Source organism: Cuculus canorus, chromosome 4 (assembly GCF_017976375.1).
Source record: "Cuculus canorus isolate bCucCan1 chromosome 4, bCucCan1.pri, whole genome shotgun sequence".
NCBI classification, from domain to species: domain Eukaryota; kingdom Metazoa; phylum Chordata; class Aves; order Cuculiformes; family Cuculidae; genus Cuculus; species Cuculus canorus.
The window spans coordinates 5,249,948-5,276,199 of record NC_071404.1 but is presented as its reverse complement, the minus strand read 5'-3'; the positions used below and the strand labels follow the sequence as shown (position 1 = coordinate 5,276,199).

At 36.6% G+C, this 26,252-nt stretch overlaps 1 protein-coding gene across 2 annotated transcripts in view; it reads right to left on the bottom strand.

The window, feature by feature from the left end:
- CTNNA2 (catenin alpha 2) overlaps positions 1 to 26,252 on the bottom strand; it is a 520,003-nt gene that overhangs the window by 37,203 nt on the left and 456,548 nt on the right. For both annotated transcript variants that reach the window (XM_054064692.1, XM_054064693.1), the window contains exons 12-14: positions 24,928 to 25,128; positions 9,411 to 9,562; positions 1,789 to 1,902 (exon numbers count right to left, since the gene is read on the bottom strand). In XM_054064692.1, coding sequence (XP_053920667.1) covers positions 1,789 to 1,902; positions 9,411 to 9,562; positions 24,928 to 25,128 — 467 coding nt within the window. The remainder of the gene's footprint in view (positions 1 to 1,788; positions 1,903 to 9,410; positions 9,563 to 24,927; positions 25,129 to 26,252) is intronic.

The window sequence follows — 26,252 nt, the reverse complement described above, 5'->3', positions numbered from 1 at the left end:
CCGTCTGCTCTTTATCTATGTGATAATCATAGAAATAGTTTGAGTTGGAAGGGACTTTAAAGATCATCCATTTCCAACCCCCCTGCTATGGGCAGGGACATGTCCCATTAGTTTGCTCAAAGCCTCATTCAACTTGACCTTGAACACTTCCAGGGATGTGGCATCCACAGCTTCTCTGGGAAACTTGTTCCAGTGCCTCCCCACCCTCACTGTTAAAAAAAAATTCTTCCTAATATCTAATCTAACATTCCCCTCTTTCAGTTTAAAACATTATCCCCCATCCTATCACTACACTCCCTCATGAAGAGCTCCACCCTTGTAGGCTCCCTTTAAGTACTGGAAGGTTGCTATAAGCTCTCCCTGGAGCCTTTTCTTCACTAAGCTAAACAAGCCCAACTCTCTCAGCCTGTCCTCATATGGGAGGTGCTCCAGCCTTCTCATCATCTTTGTGGTCATCCTCTAGACTCATTATAATGATGTATACGATATGTCCTTGATATAACCCAGCTTTTCTGATAGATGCTATACTTTAATTCCCATCTATTCAATATTCAAGGAAGCAAAGTAAAGAAAAAAAGAAACCTCTGCCTGTTCCACTGTACCTATGTCTTACATTCCTCTCAGACCTCAAAGTAAGCTTCATTTAGGTTTGCATTACTCTACTGTTTCTTGTCAGGGTGTAAAATGTTTGAATCAAGCCCTAACATAGTGTGGGCCTTCCTACCGCAGCTGAAAACTCCTTCTTCCTGGTCTTCTGAACTGATCTTTCAAAGCGTCATTGTCTTTGCTTTTCAGTTTCTCAGCTCTACAAATGTTCTTTCAGAATTCAAGGTAAGTGATCACCTTTCCAGGTCGTAGCTTTTGCTACAGCGTTTAAGTGTGTATGAGGATGCTTTTTATTTAGCCCATTATTTCACTTTTAGCACTCATCAGAAGAAACCTGCAGACCTGTGCAAAACAGCCAGGAAAATAATTTGAGTAATTCCCAGTTCCCCCCTGGTTCTCTGCTGGAGAATTTTGAGACCTATTTTTTTTTAAATTCTCTTTCCAGTTAAACATATTTTCATGATGTTGTTTGCCCCCAAAATTACATTCTGATGTGTTTGGTGTTTTTTTATAATGTGATCTAAGCAGCCTATTTAGTAAAAGGTAGACATTCATCAGAGGCTGACATAATCCTGAGTGTTAACAAATTTCACTTCTCCAGCACCTGTGACCCCTGAAGCACTCATCAGCTTAATTTGCAATCCCCATGCGCAAGCGGAGGTCGCAAATCACAATGACTGGAGTTTATCATGATGTAATTACCCTGGTAAAATTACATTGACTCAGTAACAAATGTCTTCAATTACAATTAAATTACAGGGACTACTCGGTAGCTTAAACACATCTTCTTGACAGGTTTGCACACTGGGAAACATGACTAATGTAAGATTTCTCTGGATACAGCACATGGTGCCCTGGTGGGATTTTTTTTTTTTTTTTTTAATTTGTTTAATTTGTTGACTACTCCCACGGTTTCAGCACATTCCAAATCTGCAAGGCCTTCTCCTACAGAGCAAATGGCTGATGCAAGGCATCGCATAAGCCTAAGGTAGATCATTCAATAAAGCCAAAGCATTTCAAATAGGTGAGACATGAAAAAACTTTAAACACTTAGGTTAACTTATTCCGGTCCTTTTTTAAGTGACCCCGAAGATTTGAAATCACTGCATTTGCTTTCCAAGGCATAGCTTTTTATTTGTAGCTATACAGACACTTAATGTAGTATGTGGTTTTTATACTCACCCTCGCACTCTGCCCAGCAATAAGCTGGTCATCTTCAGTCTGAACACTTGTTCGACTGCGAACGTCATAATCTTCCTGCTCAAAATCTGAGTCATCTTCTAACTCTTCAGGGGTCTAGAGAGAGACAGGAGAGGGAAAGCAAAAGAGAGGAGATAAGCTTATAAAGGATACAGGCTAAGTCCTATGTACAGTAAGCTCTTATTTCATTGACTACCTGCCCAGGAAATGCTGTTTCTCTTTCTCTTTAAATTAACTTGTCTGCCCAAGCAGTCAAGAACTGAAATTGAATTGGCTTAAAAATTAAGTTGTTCCAACCCTAGTTTTCTTTACAAATGGCATTTATCATTAGCTTACTGCAACTTTTCTTAACTCTGTTAACATGATGAATGCAGTTTCAGGAACAAATACCATTTGGAAACACTAACAACTGGAGTGTGGCATGGCAAAATTATGTTAATTTTGTATATAAATGGATAATAATGCTATAATATTACTGGAATCTCCATGTAACCTTCAAGGGTAAATACCTGGGAGAAAGAAACATCCTGGAAAAAAAGTTATCAAAGTAAGTAAAGATGAATAACTTGAAAGAAAATGTAAACTATGCCAACTGATTTTGAAACAAATATAAAGTGTATCATCTGCTTTAGCTTGCTGGTTCAAATGGTTCATTTCTGATAGGGAACTTCAGAATTTGCCTGATTTCCTAAACTGAAACCAGGTTGCTGGTGCTACGAATGATGTTCACATCTCGAGGCAAACCGTATTTACACATAGGCTGTCTTATCATAGAATTATAGAATAGTTTGGTTTGGAAGAGACCTTAAAGATCATCTAGTTCCAACCCCCCCTGCCATGGACAGGGACACCTCCCACTAGATCAGACTGCCCAAGGCCCCATCCAACCTGGCCTTGAACACCTCCAGGGATGGGGCAGACACAACCTCCCTTGGCAACCTGGGCCAGTGCCTCACCACTCTCATGGTGAAGAAATTCTTCACAATGTCCAGTCTAAATCTGCCCCTCTCCATTTTATACCCATTCTCACTCATCCTATCCCCACAAGCCTTTATGAATAGCCCCTCTCCAGCTTTTCTGTAGCCCCTTCAGGTACTGGAAGGTCACTATAAGATCTCCTCTGAGCCTTCTCTTCTCCAGGTTAAACAAGCCCAACTCTCTCAGCCTGTCCTCGTAGGGAAGTTGCTCCAGCCCTCTGATTGTCTTTGTAGACCTCCTCTGGACCTGTTCCAACAGCTCCATATCCTTCTTATGTTGAGGATTCCAGAATTGGACACAGTATTCCAGATGAGGTCTCACAAGAGAGGAATAGAGGGGCAGAATCCCCTCCCTCACCCTGCTGGCCACGCTGCTTTGGATGCAGCCCAGGACACAGTTGGCCTTCTGGGCTGTGAGCGCACATTGCCGGCTCATGTCGAGCTTCTCATCAACCAGCACCCCCAAGTCCTTCTCTGCAGGGCTGCTCTCAATCACATCATTCCCCACTGTGTACTGAAAACGGGGATTGCCCCGACCCAGGAATTTTCAGATTGTTTAAAATGTTAGAAGGGGGAGAAAAAAATATAACTGATGGATTTATTTGGTTTTTTTTTACCTTTTAGCAAAAAAAAAAAAATAGGAGCAAAATAATATTTCCATATGTATATCCAGAGAGACAGAGTCTACCTTAAATAACTATTTAGTACTATATTTAATCTAGATTGTGAAAAACCAGAAATAGGCTATCGAAGAAAAGATTATTTTCATTTTGTACATGAATAGCATCTATCACAACGATCTGGCCACAAGCAACCTCTGTAGGTACGATGCATGATAGCAGAAGTAGAAAAAGAAGATCACAGTAGCTGTGCAGAGAAATCCTCACCTTACTGGATACCCATATGCCTCAGTGTTAACCTAGAGAGTCAACTATTACAGAAGAAATCACCCATGCTGGCATTTCATGCTTGGAGGCAACGTCAAGTTTGCTAGCAGAGGTGCTAATCATTGCCAGTTGTCATTACAGCTCTGTCTTGAAGATGCTCAGTCACTAGGAACTGGTCCAAACCCTCTAACGTAACATAGAGAAGTCTTTTGGCGGCATTTATATTACAGCCTGGTTTCCAACATAAAGTGCACATCACTGTTTGTAACAGAAAATCAGCTGCTTTGCTAGCTGAACGCTGAAGTGCACATGATGGGGAGAGTAATACACAGCCATCTTTATTTGGCTTAAAGAGAACAAAATAAATTTTGATGTTGAGCACTAGAGGAAGAAATACACAAGTATGACAGTACGGTAATGAAACTCAGGTCGCATCTCTTAAAAGAAGTATGTACTAATACTGTATACAAAAGGATAGACAGGACAGGAGATGAGATTTAGGTGAAAAAATGAATTTGTCTTTTTCTTTTTTTTGCTACAGGAAAAGAAAAAAAAAAGAAAGATTGATACTCATCATCATCATGTCCAAAGGTCTTGCTTTCTAATCAACTTTCATCACTTTATTCTTTCTTCTCACCTGCCTGAGGGCAGGATGTGACCATAAAATCTGGCATAAGCAAGTTACTAAGAGAATCATATAACTCTGAATGAAAGCAATTATTTCCTATCCTGGTGCTTGGCTTTTCATATATCTAGGCTTTCCTGTGAAGAATAGGAACAGTGTGGAGAGTTTCAACCCCTTCTTTGTAAACCAACTGGCTCTTCTCCATCCTCCAAGTCCATTCAACTAGCCAGTTGTTGCACTAGTTATTGTAAAATCAGTACTCTTCCCACTGCAGGCATATTCTTCTTAGTTTCTTCTATTGCCACTTTTATAGATAAGACTATAAAAGACAACATGCAGCCTTTTCCCAGGCTTTCATAGTTGGAGTTGCAGTAAAGTAAGAGCATAATATTAAAAATATTACATCTCAATACTGTAGAAAGTAAGGACACAAAGATTCCTCTTAAAGATCTATCATATTCTGAAAATTCTATGCTTCAGGGATTTAATCTCTAAGAAACATTCGGAAAAAATGTATTGCTGCTACTGTCTGACATTCACAATCTTAATGTCTGTGGTCTTTAAAACATTGAAACAATAGGTACAGACGTTGAATTTGAAGAAATTGTAGTGCAAACCCAAAGGAAAAGTTAATGCAGCTGCCAATAATATACCCAAGCACAAGAAAGCTCAGTATTTTCCCTCTGTACAAGTGATATCTAAATCAAAACTAACTTTCAGATTCACGCGTTTAAGGTTTTTGAATGTGGAGAATTTAACACCCTCATTTTCTTCCCAAAATAGTGACATTTTTCACTAAGATGAAGAACAGTAGGCAACTGTTATCTGTACGCTGCCATTGCAAACACGTGGCATTCTTTTCACTTTTGCATGATTGCTTTGTTTTATCTGATCTCTTGGAGATACGGCCCATATAAAATAGACTCTCCTGTGTTTATTGACAAATTGTGTATTGACACAAAATAGAAAAAAAGAAATATCATATTAAAGTACCTTGACTTTAAGATTACCAGGGCCTTCTAAACATACCAAAACAACTCTAATTTTTGTGCACAACTAACAGAACTTTGATATTTAAAACCCAGTTTCCAAGACAACAAAGTCTGGAACTTAAATTATCTTACTTGGAAGACAGAAGGACTGAATCAGTCTCACAGACACCTGAAATTATGGTCAAGCAGACATAGGAAACATGGATTTGAAATCTGAGACAGCTTCCAAACAAAACTCTGACAACCACCAGCAGCAGGAAGTGCTAGTGTAGTTTTCAAAACTAACAGATTTCAGAAGCTCATTAATTTCATTAGAAAAACTCACCATTTTCATTATTTTAGTCTATGGCACAGGCCATAAGACTTTTTAGGACTATTTTTTTTCATCAAGCCCATTCTTTACTCCTTTCATCTAATTCAGAAGAATTCTCCCGATGTATAAGGATCTTTCACAATCACAAATACATCACCCAGTAAATATATGCTTTCTCTTATATGATGCACGCTTTATTGCTAATATGAATTTGGTGACTTTTAGGTTCTCGTCATCAGATACTATTTTTTTTTTTAAATATCTCTTTGGTTTCTAGACTGAAAGTCTTGCTGTAAACAAAATACCTTCTATCAATATGATTTTGTTTCATTTTTTTGAAACTGCAGTATAAAAATGTGAATTATGCACATGAGTCATAAAATGGCATACACATGCAGATTTGGAAAAAGGCTATTTGTTTAATATTTCACTGATTCAAAAATACTTGATGAAGATAGAAACGCCACTGTGCTACAGTACTGCATGCACTTCAAAACTGTAAAATGCAATTAAAAGAATTTCAGTAAACACCAAGTCAAGCTAAGGAGACAGACTGAAAAGATATTCCTCCATATTTACCATGACCATATCCTCTAATTCAAAAGGCTAAGGAGAAAAAAACCCAGACATCTGTAATACGCTTTTCTATTCAACTCCACACTATTCTGTATGTTTGCTTTTGTACTAAGACAGCTGCAGCCTGAGTGATTCTAAATTCAACCTGAGAAGGAAGGATGTAGACAATGGATTCCAGAGCACCCTTTGGAGATCATCTACTTAAAAAAATGATGGGATTCTGCATCGGACCCTGTTTTCCAGAGGATTTGAGATGTAGCAGCACTTCAGATTTCACCACGGTGGCTACCCCATAGGAGATCATGGCTAAGCCTTAATTATAAGTGTCGAAGAGTAGAATAGCATTCACATATCCGAATTGCTGGGGCTAAGGACCCCACATTTGCACTACCCTCATTTCATTTTTATTCAGACTCACTGTAGTCTTCTCCCGTGGACCAAAAGTGCCTCAAAGAAAGAACAGAATAGAGGTGTATTTAAGATGCTCCTAGAGAACATCTTTCAGGATCAGCTTAAAGAATCAAGCTTTTTATGTGCTAAGGCTACCCTGCAACATGAATTAAAACATGGCAAAAGGGAGCAACTGAAGATTGCCTCCAAAAGTGCACTCCTGGTGCAAACAAATGTAACAATAAAACTAATGTAGATGCAGCGAACTGTGAGGTTGCCAATAGCAGAGTCCATGTGAAACCAGAAGACTGGCCTCAGAGATACATAAGAAGGACAAAAGGAGCCATTGTGGCTCTTACTGACTGTTGAGAAGATTTCTGTCTAATAATAGGGAATTTCATAAACAGCTATGAAAAAAAACAAAGTGAAATTTGATCCTGACCCAATAACAGAAAAGATGTGGGAACGAAGTTATTATTTTCTATCTTATTTTTAGATTCTATAATTATAATCCTAAATTTATTTATGGTACTTCTTAAGTTATAAAAGAGATTTTTTCTTCTATGCAAATCACAATTATAGTCTCCAATGCAAAAATGAGTCTCCTTTGTCCTCCAAAGGGACAATAAAATCTCCTTTTCTCAGGGGAAAAGAGAAGAACAGAGATTATCCCCCTTTCCTTCAGCTTACTAAAAGTAATAATACCAACAAAAATTAATTTAAAAAGTGGCTTAATTTCCTCCATGGAATGGGGGAATCATCTCAGATAAATTCAGTCTTTCACGGCATGCGTGTGAACAGCTACTGCCTGAAAATAATTGTGTCAGAAGTTCTAAAACATTTGCACATTTCTTTTCCCTTTTATAATTCTTCAAGAAGTTTTACAGCCTAAATTAAAGGAGTGCATGAGATTTAATAGATTATTAGATAAAAATATTCTAAAGACTGTCTTTTACAGCTTAATGCTCGCCCTTTAAATAAATGTTCCATTCCAATGTCCGGATGAGAATGCTAAAGAATGTCTCAAAATTAAACTAATTTTGTTTCCTACAGAAAATAAGGCTCTGATTCAGCAGCCTCTGGTCTACGCAAGTTTATATACATGGATTTTTCCCAGTTAACTCACAAGGATAATGAGTCCATTTATGTCCTTCAGTTCTCTGCCTGGGCAAAGAGCGCTATATTTAGCTCCATAAATAAGTTAATTGTCTGAATGCAAAAATACATCTTCCTAATCTGGAAAAGCAGAATTCATTAACTCATATCACACAAGGAGTGGAAAGCGGTAGTGACAGAATTGCAAAAGTAACCTGGGATGCTTCTAAGTGGACTGTAAAGCCTGCCTGCTGATCAGCTTTTCCAAGCTAGTGGTTAATAGAACTGTAAAACAGCAATGAAGTAAGTGAACGTGCCTTCAGAATTTAAAATAGTGCTTTGTGCTTAGCAGAAACATCTCACCCAGTCTGGACAGTCTCATGGCAACCTCTCTGGGACAACTCTGATGCACAGGGGGGAGCTGGAAGCCAGAACGCTGCGTAGGGGATCGTAGGTGAGTCTATAACAGATCCCACCTGATGACTGTGTCTCATGAAGCAGTTTAAAGTGACTCATAGGAGACTATAAAAGAGTAAAACATGCTTAGAAGTAGTTCTTGTCCTAAGAGACGTTTTGAAACTGCTGTTACAGTCTAAGGAACTGGATAATCAAAGGAAAAATAGAGCTTCATCACTATGCACCTTTTGTTTCCATCTCAATCCAGAAAAGTTGCAAATATCCCAATGTTACACCCTTAGAAAATAGAATGGGGTTTGCCCCAACATCAGCCATGACTATAATTCAGACTATCTGAGATTAGCATCGAGTACAGGAATGGAATTTATATTTCACAGTTATAAAATTAAGCCTGTGAAAAGCCTTTTCTTTAAATGTTAATACATAGTGACGGGTGACTAAAACAAAGCTATTTTGGAGTGCTCTAACTGCCTGAAGTCTTATATCAGTGCCATATTATACTCAAAACCACAAGTGTATTTTACCTGTCTGCTCAAAGGGATGGGTTGTTGGTTTAGCACCGTTACTTCATAAGTTTTCTTAGTGTTTTTCACTATAGCTTTATTTCTACGTGGCTTTCAGTGGGGCAGATTCAAATTTTGGTTTCAAAGAAGGGTTTGAATTACTGAAGAGATGTCCAAACCAGCTTTGGTTCGTTGTTTTTTTTAAAAAATATCTTTGTATACTACACTGAAAAGCAAGACACATTTACTCTGACAATAATTCTGTTGCTCTGTGGGGTATTTATTTATTTGGTTGGGATTTTTTTTAAGATACCTAAGCAGATTGAATCAACTGGGCAGCCAACACTGAAATGACACATTCTTTACCTCGGTAAACATTCAAAACCATTCCTGCAGAGATTCACTGGAGCAGCAAGATAATTTATTTATTCATTTAGATTTTAACCAGACTTACCTTATATCCTAGGCAACACACATACATGAGGGAAAAAAAAAGACCCAACAAACAACAAAAACCTACATAGACTTTGAAGAACTTTTCAAATTAATGCTATTACTAAGGTAACAGTAAAGAAGTTTGCATCTATCAGCAGCTGTGATCAAATCTTCTCCTAGGTGATTAACAAATTAATTATGGGTCATCTTCTAAAATATCCTCATCCCCTTGCTCACAAGTTCTTTTTTCCTTTTGTTCCATGTTTGTTTCAATGTCAAGATTTTCTGGCTTATTATGAAACAAAGTCGATTCCACGAAGCTTATTTATTCTTCTCATGCAACATGATACTTTCCTACAAGTCCCAACTTTTATTATCCGGGTGCTTTACATACCCTTATCATCAGCACAGCTTTCCTGATGTCACGAACTCCATCATAAACCAGGCGGGAGGCATCTATGAACTCATTCTCTTCAAATGGCTGTGGGACATTTGCACTCAAAGCTTCAATGGCAACCTCAACTTGTTCAGCAAAACGTGGCATAACTAGATTAAACAAAATGAAAGGCAGTAAGATTAGACACCTCCTTTTGTGAACATTTCCCCCCTGCCCTTGGGCATAAATACTTTCCTGTTGACATGGTACATATTGTTGTTACAATTTCAATATCCAGGAAGGCTCATGGCGTGGGGTTCTACCTAATCTACACACGCAGAGCTATGGCACATTTTCTGACAGCATGAAAATAGTCATCTTCATATTCTTTCCTCCATTTGCACAACAAAGAATCTAAAACTTTCTTTAATAGGTATAATTCACTAACTTTTAAAAGACTGCAAGCTATCTGAGCTATCAGTAAAGTACATTTTAAACCTTTACAAGTTGGAATAAACACATTACATATTTATACCAAATGATCAAAGCAAAGTGCAGCCATTATGCCTACTAATTTAGATAACTAAATGCAGTCTAGCTCATATTGAAAAGTAAGACTTGTAAGGGACAAAAAATGCTTAGAATGCAAAATCTAGTAAATTACTTTTGCGAATGCATGTAAATGGACATTGTTTCTTCACTATCATCACATATAAAACACAAAAAATAGCCATAGCTATTGGCTAATAGTATTATAATCTGTGGTATGAGCTTTTTAAATACATACCTTAAGCAATTATTTACTTATGTAAATAGTTTAAAGGCATTCCCTGAAGTAACCAGAGGCTTTTCTTCAAATGCTATCCAGCCTTTGAAGGTATAATCACTTTCTGCATATCACATATGCAGAAAGATAAATGTTCCCCAAACCAGTCCTCTAAAAACTTAAACCCAAATCCTACAAACAGGAACAAGAATATCAGGTCCCACTAATTATAATGCACCTACAGACCTGTACTTAGTTACTCTTATTCTTCAATATTTTGACTGAGCTTTTACATACTGCAGGACAAACAGAATCAATGCTTCATTAGAAGCATGGATACAAAATCCATTGGGATTACTTAAAAATTTAAAGATCTTCCTTCAGGTTTAAGTTTTACAGACACAGATCTTTTCATTATATTCACATCATTTTTATTACTTGCCTTCTTCTAGCATCTAGATACAAATTATGTACCATTGGCTTTATTATTTTGGCACCATAACTGGAAGAAAAGGAAAAGATGATTCCTAACTCAGTTGGTTTTTTTTGTTATAATGTTATCTTTCTTTATATATTTCCTTAGATCTTATTTTTAATAAGATCGTTTTCATAGCCTGATCTTGACCAATGAATATAAAGAGGAATTTCCACAATTTCCACTGTCATTTTCATCAAGAGCAGTGATAAACTTTCTTAGGAAGTAAACTTTCACTGCAGCAGGAAACCACATTTTCTACTTGACTGAATGTCCTTAAATATATTTTCTTCATAATGAAAACAAATTTTTATGCATCTTAGTTACTATGTGAATTAAGGTAAAGCACAGAAAAACATGATTCAAGAGGAGTTTAAATTATGCAGACGACTGGCATCAAACACGAGCTCAATCTTTCAGTTTCCTGCATTTAAGTATTACTCAACGGATGCTAAAGGGGAACCCTTATGAGGGTATATCTATTCAAATCTTGTTTGTTCTCACTATAGATAAACAAACATATTTATGTTTATTCCTGTACATAGATGAAAGAACCAGATTTTATCTTTCATGCAGATAATGTCCAATAAGTGCAGTAAGAGCTTGGGATATGCTGGAGAAAACAAGAAAAATGAGACAGCTACCATAGACTTAAAGAAAACAAACATTAACAAAACATTGCTAGGCATAGGAAAACATTTTAAGTAGAAAAGGAGTTCGAGAGAGATTTAAGTTTTGGAAAAAGTATTAATAAATGCATATATCAAATTATCTTAATTAATGGAGCACTTGAAATTGTAGTAGGTGACTAATATGATTGCATGAGGAAGGCTTTATCCTGAAAATCAAAAAGCATTCGTTAAAAATATGTTGAAAACAAGTAAACAAAGAATAAAAGAAAATTATTTAGGATCATAGGGTGAAACAAGTAAACCTAGAGATGCAATAATGACAACAGAAAAAGAGGCAAAGAACTCTAATTTTTAAAGTACTTAAATTTCTGCCTAGAATTTCCTAAATAGCAGCGGTAGTCGGGTATTTAACGTAATTAATAGCAAGTGCAACAGACCTGAATTAGGAAAGGGCAGTTTGGAAAACATCCATATAAACATAAATGTATCTATTAAATATGTCTTCGAGTTAATAGAGCATAATATAATTTACCCTGCAGTTCTTAAGAAAATAATCAAAGCAATTTTCAAATCATCTTTGAGAACTTAGAAAAACAATAACAGTGAAAGTTCCAGAGATTTAGAAAAAAAGAAGAAAAAGCACATACCTATTTAAATAAAGGTAGAGAAGAAAAGAAGGGAGAATTATAGGACAGTCAGCCTATGTTCAGTACTTAGAAAGAAAATGAAACATGATGTAGAGCAATTAATGTTTAATTATCTTGTAAATAATGAGCAGATGTCAGAAAGGCAACAGATTTGTCAAAATAGCTTGCATCAAGCTATCACAATACTTTCCTTGACAGGGCAGTTAACTACTGGGTTGGGAGAAGCAGTTGACGCGATACAGCTTGACTTCGGTAAGAGTTTTGACATGGCCACACATGACATTCTTAGAAGCAAGACAAGGGGACTATAAATTAAACTACTGTGAGGTGGACATGGAAGTCATGAGAAAAAGCATCTCAAGGAACAACTACCTGTGGTACATTGTCCAGCCAAAAACATAAGTCAAATAGATTTTTGCAATGTGTTTAACAATGTGATGCTATTGTGAAAAAAAGGCAAAGGTCAATCTACAATGATTATAATATATATAAAAAAGACTTGAGAACAGATACTGTGAAGTTGCACAGTGAGGCCCTAGCTGGAGTGCTACGCCCATTTTTTTAAGTACCCAATAGAAATTTTAGTTGCATGTATATAAGAAAGATGTGAAAATGCGTTTTTTTAAAGCATCATTATTTGTGGTTGTATCCAGATATATATTTCTTTCTGTGTTTTGATAACATAATTTAGTCCAAATAACATAAATGCTTCTATAGTCTCTACCTAAAAGCTATTTCTGAATCATGTTTAAAATACTCAGACGAAGGAATGTCCACCAACTCCTGAAGGAAATTGTTCAGAGCCTGATAGAGTTCACTGCTCAGATATTTTTCCAAAAAGAAGAAGATAAAGATGGTTATTTGGATTAACTATTGCAATTCAATTATCTTCTTGCAATATATATTGTAATTATACCTAACATCTAAACACTATGTTTAGTCTACAGCTATTGTTTCCAATTTGTTTTTTAATGACTTAAGAATATAAAAGGGATACATGCTGTATTTGTTATGCTAGTCTGGTCAAAAGGAAACCCCTTGAAGTTGTAGTCTTAGGCACAGAGATCTACAGGGGAGATAGAGAAGGGAAATATTTTAAGAGATTATTTAATTGCTAAATCAGAATCCCCTGCCCCCAGTATGATGGAAACTGTTAAAACAATTAATTGGCTGTTACAGAGTCTCTGTTCAGCGCTAGAACTTGCAAAATATGCTACAATAACACTCCTCGACAGAAACAGATATTTCATTTCTGAGAGATGCTTTAAACTCATACATTACTTTACTAAAATAATGTTACTGGGCTTACAACCACCCTTTGCTGGAAATGGATGTACAAGATGAAAAAATAGGTAGAGGTCAAAGCAGAGCTCATTTATCTAAGGGTGACAGACTCTTCCATATTTTTTCCATATTCTGTCTGTATGGGATTTTTCCATCCACTCCATCCACTCATTCAAGCAGCAGCAGTAATAGAGTCATAAGCATCAGGTCAAGGAGAGGAGATGGACAGTTATATTTTGTTCATTTCGGTGAACACGACCAACCAAAAGTGAGCACTGTGGGACTGCCCATTGGGTGTGAAAGCTTCTTTCAATAATTTTGACTTCGCAGACCTGGACACAGTTTAGTTCTTAATTTACATTTTTGCATATGAATGATGTCTGGAATTATTTTGAAATAGAAACAGCTATTAGACTGCATTATGAATCGCTTGCCAATTGCATTTTTACATCAGTGCTCATTTTTTATTAGACAAGCAAGTAAAAAGATCTTAAATTAATAAGATGCTATTACTTATAATTTCTGAAAGCATACGTTGTCAGTTAAGTTTTCGGAAACTGAGTTATTCAAACTTCATTATTCCCCAGTTAAGGTTATTGGGTCACATTTGAGGCACGGCAGTGATGTGTGGAGAAATACCGAACTCAGTTGCATCACAAAACTTCATTACCTGTCATTTACTGTACAAAGAAGGACATTCTAACGCTGAGAGTGATGTAGCTATAAGCAAAACCGAGGCAAAGTCATAAAATTGGTACCTGGAGTTGAAACTTGTAAATGCATCAGACAGTGGATGAATCATTTATTATGTATGGAGAGATTGGCTATGAATTTCAGATTCAGAAGCAAATCAATACTTTGGGGGAAAAATTAAATATTGGTTTCTTAGTTTGAGCTGTGGTCTTGAAAACTGTTACGCATAAATTAGATTGAAAAATGTGACCCATTATCATCTCTCAGTCTAACTACATGAATTAATTAGGCACCTGCATAAATGTTGACAGAATCAGGTCCCAAGTTAATAGTAACCCTTCTAATTTACCAACTTTGTCATTCTAATAAATAAAGATTTTTAAAGGCATTCTGTAAATGAGTTTTCAATAACATTGAAAGTAAGATCACTGCCAACAAAATCTACGCTGAACTACTGCTGGAGAAAAACTGGGAAACAAAGATAAAAAAACTTCTATTTAATCTTTTTTTAGTTTTGAGGGTTTTTTTTTCCTACCAGTATAATACAAAATTAGCATCATACACAGATGAATTTACGTCTTGATAACAATCTGCATTTTCTTGTGAACCACTCTACTTCACATAGAAAATATTTTCTCTAAATCTCCTTGTTTTTCTCCCACCTCAGCAGTAGTTCCTACACTTTCAAATTTCAAGTAATTATTGATTTTCTAAGAAGATATTATCTACGAACTTTTTCTTCTGTCTTAATCAGTTTGTACTGCAATGTTTGTACTAAAAAATGTAGCCACGAGTTTTGTATAATGGGAACAATAAGATCACTGATGAACAGGGAAAAGTTTGGCTAGATAATAGCATTATTTAGCTAAAAAAAAATTAAAAAATGTTTAGACTTTATTGTTTATAGCATTAGAATATTGAGTTTCATTACATACAAGATTAAATGAATGCTTAGCTACTTTTAAGCACTTTTAAGTCCTTATTATTGAGGAACTCGAATTCCCCATAATATGAAGTAGATGTGAATGTTCAGTAAACTAGAGAGGGATAATTAAGACACAAAAACCCAATAAAGGATAAGGTCGCTCTTGATGCACAGGTGTCTAATTCTCACCTTGGCCTGGTTTCATCTTACTTCATACGTCTGAAAGTTAGAAATCTATGTTTCCATGTATGCCAAACACAGAGCAGTAGATGTTTCCATGAGATATAATTACACCTACTTTAAGGAAGCATTTCAGCTTCAACTGAACCAAATACTGATATTCCTCTGCCAATTGATTGGAGAGGAAAGACAGATGACTGGCTTAGACCAGATATCTGCCTGGGACAACCAAGTTTAAGCATAAATAAATCCCATTCTTGCACCAGGTCCTAGAACACTTCTGGTTCTAAATCAGAAGGCTGCCTAGGAGGTCAACGGCTGCGTAAAAAGTAATTACTTGCCATTCAAATCTCACTGGAACTGGATAAATTGATCTCATCTATGTGGCCTTTTTTCTAGCAGGAATATTGGTTTTGAGTGGCATCAGCAGAGGTGCTTCTTAGAGCTTCATTCTAAGGAGACGAGCTCCTATTCGACGCTTTCTAGTATGCAGGGGATCGGATCCAAGGGAATCGCCCTTTTCAAACACCAGGGGTTGTTTGCCAAAGCCATACTGTTCTCAGAGAAACCAGATGCTCGAGCCCCTGAGAAATGACCAACCTCAGATACCCCAGCATACTCTGCTTTGACCTCTGGCTACCTCTTGGTAGCTCTGTATTCATTTAAGCACTTGTAATTGTCCTTCAGAAATGTTATTTTCTCCATGCTGTGTTCATAGACATCACATTTTAGGTGCCAATCACTTGGCTGAAATAGCCCTTAAGTGGCTGACAAAATCTAGTCTGATTTGGGCAACATCATTCAAGAATGACGTGGCAGTTTGAAAGTTTGGACTAGAAGTTGAAGAAAGAATCCCTGAAAATCAGACACAAAGAATCTGTGCTTCTACTAAACATGACTTTTGTATATGTCACATAAATCAACAAAAGTATGCAGGACCACTGGCAGTATTGTAAGTTATTAGGGGAGACGAATAAAGCAAAAATCCATGAATTAAAATGTTAAAAAATGATGCTCTATTAGGAAAAAAAGTCCACACTTCACCCAGATTTCAGAGGCTTTAGTACAGGAAATTCACAAAGCTATAGCTTAAAATTTAAGAATTTTTAATAAAATTTCTTCTAGGTTTTTGGGGTTTTTAATTTTTTTTTTTTTTTAATTATCAACCCATTATTTTACTTACCAGAGGAAAGAATAAAACCTACTATTGGGAAGTTTAAGTATTTTAAAAAAATATTAAAAAAATAATTCCTATGGGATGTCTGACATACTCTGTTGAAGACAGCACAGTTTCTTAATTTAGTTTGAAGGATGAATAAGAAATCAAACATGGCACTTGATTTAGCTTGAAGTATTTGTCAAATTCTGTTCCTAGCAGAACTGTAAAATCCATATCACAAGATTCTAAATACTTCATAAAAAGTTTATTAAACTCTTATAGCATATAATAACTTACAACATTTGTCATGATATTATAGTGCTAATTAAAAAGCTTTACAAAGTTGTACTGAAATAATATACAATATAGAACAGTATTAGACCAACTGGTTTTCTGAGAGACAGATTTTAATCTAAATATTTTTTTCCTTAGGCTGATATGTGCTTCTATGTATGAATCTTGGTAGAACACATAGTGCGTAGTCATATCATGCACACGCATACACGTATTAATAATATCTTGGTTGTCACAGTTGAAGAAATGGCCAAACAGAATTATGTCACCCCTGATTCTGACATCAGTGCTTTATGTTACTGAGTGGGTTTTCAGAGTGCTTACCGTGCTGTGCTCAGGGAAGTATTCACTTACTTCTGTAAGAGCTAAAAACTCATCAGTAAAAATGTGAATTCTCATCATTTCTGGACATTAACCCCTATATGTTTCACACTGGTCATTCAGGAAAAAAAAAAAGCTAAATTAGGGTGAAGTTTGCAGCACACTGGTTTAAGTGTTATGGTGTAGAAGAAGATGAAACATCACACACGGGACCACCTTTACTCTTCTTGCTATTTATCCATCAGTTTTTCCTGACTAAATAGTTGAAGCATAGATGTAAAATAATGACTACATTTACTGTATAGCTTTTTGCAGTGAACACAAGATTTTCTGGAAGATTCAGCCTTCCCTGCCAATACACTGCATCACTGATTTAGCTATGGTCTGTGAAACCAGTGCTCTTGGTGTGTCTGACCCTGGAGCCCATCTGTGTTAAATCAACCTTCTGGTACTTCATTGGAGGCTCCTACTTTTTCTGTGGATACAAGTGAACAATCTTACGAGGAGCGGCTGAGGGATGTGGGGTTGTTTAACCTTGAGAAGAGGAGGCTGAGGGGAGACCTTATTGCTCTCTACAACTACCTGAAAGGAGGTTGTGGAGAGGAGGGAGCTGGGCTCTTCTCCCAAGTGACAGGGGACAGGATGAGGGGCAATGGCCTCAAGCTCCACCAGGGGAGGTTCAGACTGGATATGTGGAAAAAAGAATTCACAGAAAGGGTCATTGGGCACTGTCAGAGGCTGCCCAGGATGGGGGTGGAGTCCCCATCCCTGGAGGTGTTTAAAAGACGGGTAGATGAGGTGCTCAGGGCCATGGTTTAGTGGCAGATAGGAATGGTTGGACTCGATGATCCAAGAGATCTTTTCCAACCTGGTGATTCTATGATTTGATATACAACTATGCAGTACCGATATGGTGATGCCACACTTTCGGCATATATTATATTTGCTCGTGTGCAATACAGGTGAGTTGTACGCTATAAAAATGAATAGGCTGTCTGTAGATAGGTTTCTACATATTGTGAGTTATAGACACTTAAAATAAAAAAGAAAACCAACCAAACAACCATTCAAACTTTGCCCTGATTGAATTGTCATTTGTAGGAAGATAAAATGTCAGGGGAAAATCAAGGTCAGCGGTGTCTGCAGGCAGGTGCCTCCTGGCCAGCGTAGTAGGTGGTCGTGTAATGAAAGGGTACGTCACAAAGCATACAAAGAAGGCTAACAAGTACGGGCTGCAGGGACATACACGTCTCACCAATTTCAGATGTCTCACTCAGTCTCCTGCTTCCTTGTGCAAATATACACAATGAGCACCCCCAAAACACTATTCCTACTCAAGGGGACTCCGTTCAATTTAATACCTCAAATAAAAGTTTGCTGCAGCTCTTCGAAAAGTCCCCTCAAGAAAACCGTTATGTGCTGTTAGACATAAAATGGCTTATATAACATGAGAAAAACACTCTTTCTGGCTTTAGTTCTAAGTTTGTGTATATCTGTTCGTAGGTGTGTGTAGGCAAGGGGATGCAAGGAATACCAGTGTTTTTATTTTAAAAGATTATTGTACAAGTCACACTTATCTCCACAAGAAAAAAAAACCAAAACCAACAAATGATGGGAGCTCGTCATTATTCGCTGCATTTTTCTGTTTATATTTTCCAGACTTGATCTAATTTTTTTTCTACCTCTGCAATGGTCCTTCTTACTTTAAAAAATGGCCTTAAGAAGAGAAGATGCTTTTGAGAAAAGTTTTGAAGCGCAACTAACTAATAACGTTTTATGAAAATTAGCACTCATTAAATAATTCAGTGACATTCAGTGAATATCCGCCTCAACAATTATGCTCTTAAACACTGATTTGAAGGCTGTTGTGCAGTGGAAAGGTATATTTGCCCAGCCGTCCGTAATGATGCCATATTGTTTCTGAGAGGATGAATTAGCTCAGAGACTTCCTGTCAGTATAGATAATATAGTTTAAATTTTTCTGTTTACTTAGAGAAATTAATTCAAATGCTCTTTATAGTATTGTCCTTATAAGGAAACTCCCCTGCTCCCACCAGCCAAAACAGGATTTTTTCAGTAAATTTTGCTTCTGTCAATTCACCTGTTAACTAACACACTACACAACACCAATCACACCGCTGAGCCCTGAAGCATCACAGGATTTATCTTTCTGCCTGCTGAGAAATGGTCACTTGTACTTTGCCTTGTAACCAGTTTTTAATCCATCAAAAAGGTTTTATATTCACTCCATGTTTACCTATTTTCCAAACAGCTGTGTGTGCATGACTGTCTGAAAAGCCTTTGAAACTCTAAATCAACTACATTATATTCTCCTTTGGTCTTATCTTCTATTTTTAAACTCCAAAAGTGGAGAGAAAAAGAATAGTATTTAAGCTTTCAGACACCATGATGATTTATTAATCTCATCTGTTATATTTAATTGTTTTATAATATATTTTACATGACTTCTTACTATATTCCTCTGCATATTGAAGGCAGTTTCTCTGTTTAAAAATTCTTTAGATGAAATCAAGCACTGGTGGAACATACTGTTGGGTATTCTCTGGTCCTTTTGTAAAATATCTTTTCTTTAATAATGCATTAAATGCGGGGGGTGGTGGTGTTTGTGATATCCTGACCTTTAGATTTCAGTTTAGAACTTTAAAGAAAATGCTATAGTGCTTTGTAGAATAAAAGCTATAATTTCATCAAAACCCCTGGATAAACAATCTCGTGTTCTCAGGATGATGGTACCCATAAGTTGTACTATAGCTACCTGAAACTCCCATAAAACATGAATATACCATCATTTATTTTTAAAATAGGCTCCATTTTGCAATTTTTAGCTCTCCCTCAGATTCAATATGCCTTTTCTTTGATTACAGCCATGCTTAAATTCATCTTCTTGCTTCTACATTTTGTTTCCCTTCATATCACTGCTGAAAAATCCATCTTTACTACATTTTAGTATTAGCTTTGATAATATCGTTGAGCTGCTTTTTCCAGTGATAAATATCTTTAAAGTTTGTCCTACTGCACTGATAAAACTCTCACAGGCTTATTGCTGAATTGCCAGTAGTGCTGAATCTGAACTTTAGTCCACTCTGATAAAGACAAAATACAAAATTTAGGTCAAAACAGAAGTCAGAGAGTGACCTACTTAAAACCAGCTACTTACAAAGTTACCAGGATATTTTTTAAAACATGCTAAAAGCTGAAACTCAGATTTCTGGTCTGAATCAGACAATTTCAAATTTCCAATGTCCTTCAGAGGAGGAAGAAGCCCAAATACTTTATTACTGCTTCTTCCGGAACGGTTTCAAGACATCTCAACACAAACTGAATGAAAAATATATTGGAAAGTATTCACAGACTTTCCCAGCCAGTTCTGGTCCCATTTGTTCTGCTTTTTTTTTTTTCCCTTCTTCGTTTCCCATCCACTCCCTTTCATTACAAACTTGAAAGTCTATTCAAGTTTCCCCAGTTTAGATTCAACCTTCTGACCTTTAAAGAACGTCACAGCTTTTTCTCCCCTCTGCATTTCAGAAATCTTGAAAAACAATATTCAGCCTATTTGCCTGTTTCTTGATTTCTTTCTGTAGACAATTCTTTTTACCTGTGTGGAAACTCATGCTTTTCCCCTTCTATGGTTACAGCTTCTCAAGCAATTGTTGAGTAGGTTTCAATCCTCTCCTTATTAAAGCCAATGGGATCCTTGCAGCTGCCCTCAGTCGCTGCTAGGACAGAGTGCTGAGCAGTAGGAAAGATCTCAATATTCAAATAGAAATCATGCCTTCTGTTTTCTCTTATTACTTTCCCTTTTTTTTTTCCTTTTCCTTTGACTTTTCTTTCTCCTCTCTTCTCTTTTCTACCCCTCTCTCATACCTTTTTTTTTTTTCACGGACCATTTGTAGCAGTATAATTTCGGACTTCTCTACAAATGCAGAATACCAACGTTTAACAGGAACCCTCAGCACAATCTGTCTACCAATCCTTGGGCTGTGTTTGACCCTGGTTCCCCTCACTGGGCCTGATCCTGACTCCCACTTGTGGGCTGACATCCCAGCCTGACATCTGGCCATCCCCGTCCTCACAGAGGTACCTGATGCCCAAGGCTGGGCTTATCCCCACTAAGACACTGCCCCTTAATCTTTAGGAAATCAAGCTAAAGATACTAGAAAAACCTCACAGCACCCTCTAAAAAAAAAACCTAAATAAATAAATTAAACCCTGAAGCTCTCATTTACTTCTGCACTATTAATATCCACTAAAATCTCTGAGGGTTGTGTTTGTTCCCAGCAAACCCTGTAGACTCTGTGGTTTTATAGTTTTCATCTTGGATTTATAAGAAAGGCAGTGAGTGAGAATCAAGTTTTTATTTTGGCTTTAAAGCAAAAGTGCACAATGTTAAAAAGACACTAACCAATATGTCACTCCCTAATATTGCTGTCAGAGATAAGAATCTTGCTGTTACCAAGTACTTGGCTACAAAGGCAATGGGTTATTCAAGCACAGGCAGGAAAGCTCTAAACCACTAAAAAAAACCCCACCCCATATATTCCAAGGGCTGTAAATGGAAACAACAAACTATAAAACTTTAAGGTGAAATCAGTTATTAAAGTAAGTTTTTTAGAACCTACCAATATTGCTTTCACTAAAGATTAATTTTCTCCCCTCTAAATAACCATTAGCAAGGTGTTTCTAAAATAGTGTATCCATATTTCTGCACTATCTGTGCATCAGACTCGGTACTCATATAGCACGAAATCCCTGGAAAAGGAGGTTTAAAAAGGTTTTCCTTTCCTGAGATAGCAGTTAAAAGTGAATAATATTTAAAAGAAAAAAGTAATGTGCTTATTTGCCTCCCATTGTCCTTTAAATAAATTTTTCCCAGGTTTTAAAAGGACTTAATTTAAAAATAAATCAAAGTTCAATTAAAAAAGGAGAAAGAAAGATGAAAATGATAAGGAGGTGTCCGTCATTGTTTTCCTAAGTGCATCTGTGTGAGGAGCCCGACTCCAAATAATCACTCTCATCATTCTTGAGTGCTTGATAAAATCTGCGCAGGTGATAAATAGAATTGATATATATGATTATATTCGTGGATACCCATGTCTCTATAACTGTAATTATACAGATGCATATGTAGACAGAGAACTGTTCTGAAGGAGAGGGCAGGGGCACAAAATGGAGTAGGATCATCTGACTATCATTTTCACCACTTTATTCTAGAGTGACAAAATGAGTCAGGAAAATCCACATTTTGTAATAAACAATCATAGAGAAATAATAATCAATGCCTTTGTAAATGGCCTGAAAACCAGCAGACAGAAATTTTGCTGTAATATTAATGATACAAATTACTGCCTGGCATGTATTGTTTTACCTTCGTTGGCTACACTGAATTTATGCCCATTCCATCTTCCAAACTTCTGTTGCACAATTTGCACAATGATGTACACTTCTTAACATTTAAAACATGGGTTTATCTTTAAAATATTTGGTTTTATATTGCTCACAAACTTACTTAGAAAGCAAATGCGAAATAAGCAATAACTTTGACTCTGATGAACAGCAGCTAAGTCTTAGGTATTGTATCTCAGCATTAAAGAATTGATATTGTTAAGATGCACTTAGTCCAGAGCTTCTAGCACTTAGTTTTAGTTCAAGTTATATTAAAAAGTGCATTAAACGTGGAACATAAATACATACCCTGCCTAGTACTGTTCTATATAACTGTGCTTTATAACTGTCAGTTATTCTGCTGAAAAAGTATTAATAAAAAAATTACAGAACATTAGGTTAGAATTTTAGCTGAAGAAAAATCTCAAAGATATGTTTTCTTTTGCTTTTTTAATTAAAAAATCTTAATGATAGGGAGAATTCTTCAAAATCTCTCCTTTACTAAATGAAGACTTTAACGCAAGAGTGTAACAAAATATTTTACCATATCAAACTGAATAGATTATTTTCTTTCTGTGAATTCACAATACCCGTTCATCGATTTCTTAAAATAAGCTAAATTTACCGTACTCATTGCATTGATCTCTTATTGGGTGGTTAAAATAGGAGATCTAATAAAAATAAGTTTCAGATCCACTTTCACATCTCCCATGTAAAAAACGTGATACACAGAGATGAGTAAACTTCAAGGGAAACAAGAAGCCAAACTTATTGTGTTATCTTCAAACTGTACAGGGGCTGTACCCAACCAGCTGATTTCAGCTAGATGGAAAACGAACATGAATGTTGCCTGCGGAATAGCTGTGTAGGGCCAAACAGAGCATGTGTCATAGGCTGAAGATCGTGTCACCGACCTGTCCCTAAAGATATCTCAGGAAAGAGTCTGGGAAAGTTAATTCCTACTAGTGCTGAATTATTGGTGCAAATCTACAAGTACTTTGGGTGTGCAACCTGGTCCAGTGGGAGGTGTCCCTGCCCATGGCAGGGGGTTGGAACTGGATGATATTTAAAGTCCCTTCCAACCGAAATCATTGTATGATTGTATGATTGTACAATTGTATGATTCTATGATTCCATGTTCAAGACACAACTTTCTAACCATACTCACCACCACAAGCGTCCACACTTCAGCTATAATTTCCAATAAAACATCAAGAAAAGTAAGAAAAAGAAGAAATTCTTGGTTTTGCTCATTGGGATTTTTCTGTGCAATTAGGGCTTGGGATTCTTTGGTGACAACAATAACACAACAAGTCATATTAAATCATCCCAACATATTTTTTAGATAATTTTGCTGATTTCTGTTCTGAAAACTAACACAGGGGCTGCCAGAGCTGCAACAGTTTTTGCTTTGCTATGTCACAGGGAGATGCCTAGCTGTTTTGTCTGAATGTAACATCTGCCACGTCCTGAACTGATGCACTCTAATTTGTTCCTTCTAAAATAATCTTGATGATTATAAAGTCCAAATGAATAAGTGCAACCAGACAGGGGAGGATCAGCTCAGACATTTTCAGTCACCTACACTACACACATCTCTATCACAGCCGGTCACTTGTACAGTGAGTGGAGACCTAGTATGTAATGTCAATGAAAATCAAAGCATAATTCATCCAAACAAATGTAGACCACTGCTTTAAGATGAGAGCACTTAACAGTACTGCCTGCATGGAACAATTCAGACACACATGGCAACAGATAATACTGAGTATAAAGGAGTCCAAAATGACCAGCTTAGATGTAATCACCTACACTAAGATGAATCCAACCGCTGCTCTGAGAAGGCAAAAACAAGTAAAAAAAAAAAAAATCAATGCTTTTTCTCAGTCTATCCATTTAGTAGTCTTTTGTACTTTTATATAATCTATATATTTTATATAATCTGTCAGACTTTTATATCTTTTCAACCAGATAATAAATTTTCAGTTTCTCAAAAGTGTTTTCAATGACAAATTGTTTTGTTTAGAAACACAACTTCAGTCACCAACAAATACATGCACAGACCAGAGTAATATTTGTAATGATTCTTCTAGAAGCATTTAATACATAATCAACAAACTCAGAAAGAACTTGAAGAAAAAGCTGTCTATTATTTACTCAAACGATTGAAAACTTTGATGAAGTAGACTAGCTTTGATGAGTTCCTGAATCTCCTCTCTTTTACGAGTCTTGTCAATAGGTACCTGAAGGGGCTACAAGAAAGCTGGGGAGGGACTTTTTACAAAGGCTTGTAGTGATAGGACTGGGGGCAACGGGTATAAACTGGATAAGGGCAGATTCAGACTAGAAATAAGTAGGAATTTCTTCATGATGAGGGTGGTGAGGCCCTGGCACAGATTGCCCAGAGAAGTTGTGGCTGCCCTATCCCTGGAGGTGTTCAAGACCAGGTTGGATGGGGCCTTGGGCAGCCTGATCCAGTAGGAGGTGTCCCTGACCATCACAGGGGTTTGAAACTAGATGAACTTTAAGGTCCCTTCCAACCCACACTATTCTATGATTCCATGATTCTATGATTCTATGAATATGATTTCTGAAACAGCATTGATTAGAGTATAAAAAAACACCACTCATGGTCATTAATTTGTTCATTTATATCTTGTTTTCAACGACAAGTTCACCTCCAAGTTACAGATTTCAGAGAACTAACTGGAAGTTTTATGTGACTTAATATTGAACGATATTTCAAACGAGCTTACCGGTTTCGGAGAGCAATTTGGTAGCTTCCAGTACCTTCTCAGTATAAACACCGGTTTCATAATTTTCCATCTCTGCATTAATGATGTGAATAACTCTGGCTGCACGGCCTCGGATTGCACCCGCAGTTCTGTCCAGTGTATCAACATCCCCCTCTTGGAGAGCAATCACACACTTATTCACATCTTCCAGGATATGGTTTTCTGGAACATAGGGGAAAAAAAAAATACAGTTCTCTCTCATAGTAAAACTTACTGATTTGGGTAAGAAGCAAATGTTAGTGCATTAGAAAATTGTTATCTATCTTTATTCAGTTTTGCAAAATAAATACCACTCTGTGATACTATGCCACCTAATAGTAAAAAATCCCAAGTGTACTGTTTGTCTTTATAAGGGACTGGGCTACATTCTTTCACCTATACTGCAAGTACAAACCTCCAGTTCATTGAAAAAGTCACATTAATTTCAAACATCACACTGAATTTAGTTTTAATGAAAGTGTAATAAAACTTGATCCAAAAAAGAAAGTAGTCAAATATTTTGCAGGTGCTCTAATAAGCAGTTGGGTGATTTCCTGAAGATGAATTTACACATTCCTATAAACGTTTAACATATTCGGTTGATTTGTGCCTAAATAAGTTAGAAAATAAAATAAACCATTTTGAAAAGATAACAGCAAAATTGCCTTTGTAGACAGCAGGGAGCCTTTGCAGAAGGAGTTCATCTCCTCTACTCTGTGTGTGCCAGAGATTAAGGTGTGAATTTTTCATGATACACAGAATAATCATATGTGACTCTGCCTATTCTGAAATGAGGGTTGACAACAGCGAGTCTGCTCAGATGATGTAATGTCAAGTAGCTTTGTTGAAATGTTGGGAGCTGCATTGTTTGTTTTTTTTTGGCTCAGAATCAGTCCATCTACTCTCATGTGCTGCAGTATCACATGTAGTATTCTCACATACAGATAATGTGAAAGGATGAAGCAGACTTTGACTATGTCAGATATCACTTCCCTGCAGCCAGTATAGTTAAAATAATTCCAGTGATAAAACCATGACTGAATTTCATATTTGAGCAAACTCACACTGAGAAACTCAGTGATTACAAACAATAACTTACTTTTCTGCCACAGACAAAACCTGTTTTTTGTTAATTATTCTTGGCCACAAAACTGGAATGGCACACTAATCTTCACTGCTAAAAATCCCAAGGTTGGATCATTTGAGGGTTTCAGAAATGTTCTACATGATGTTGAATTTTAAACTACAGCAAATCTGAATGAAAACTGAAAGTCCCCTGAGCTGTGAATCTGAGTAACTTGCAAGGC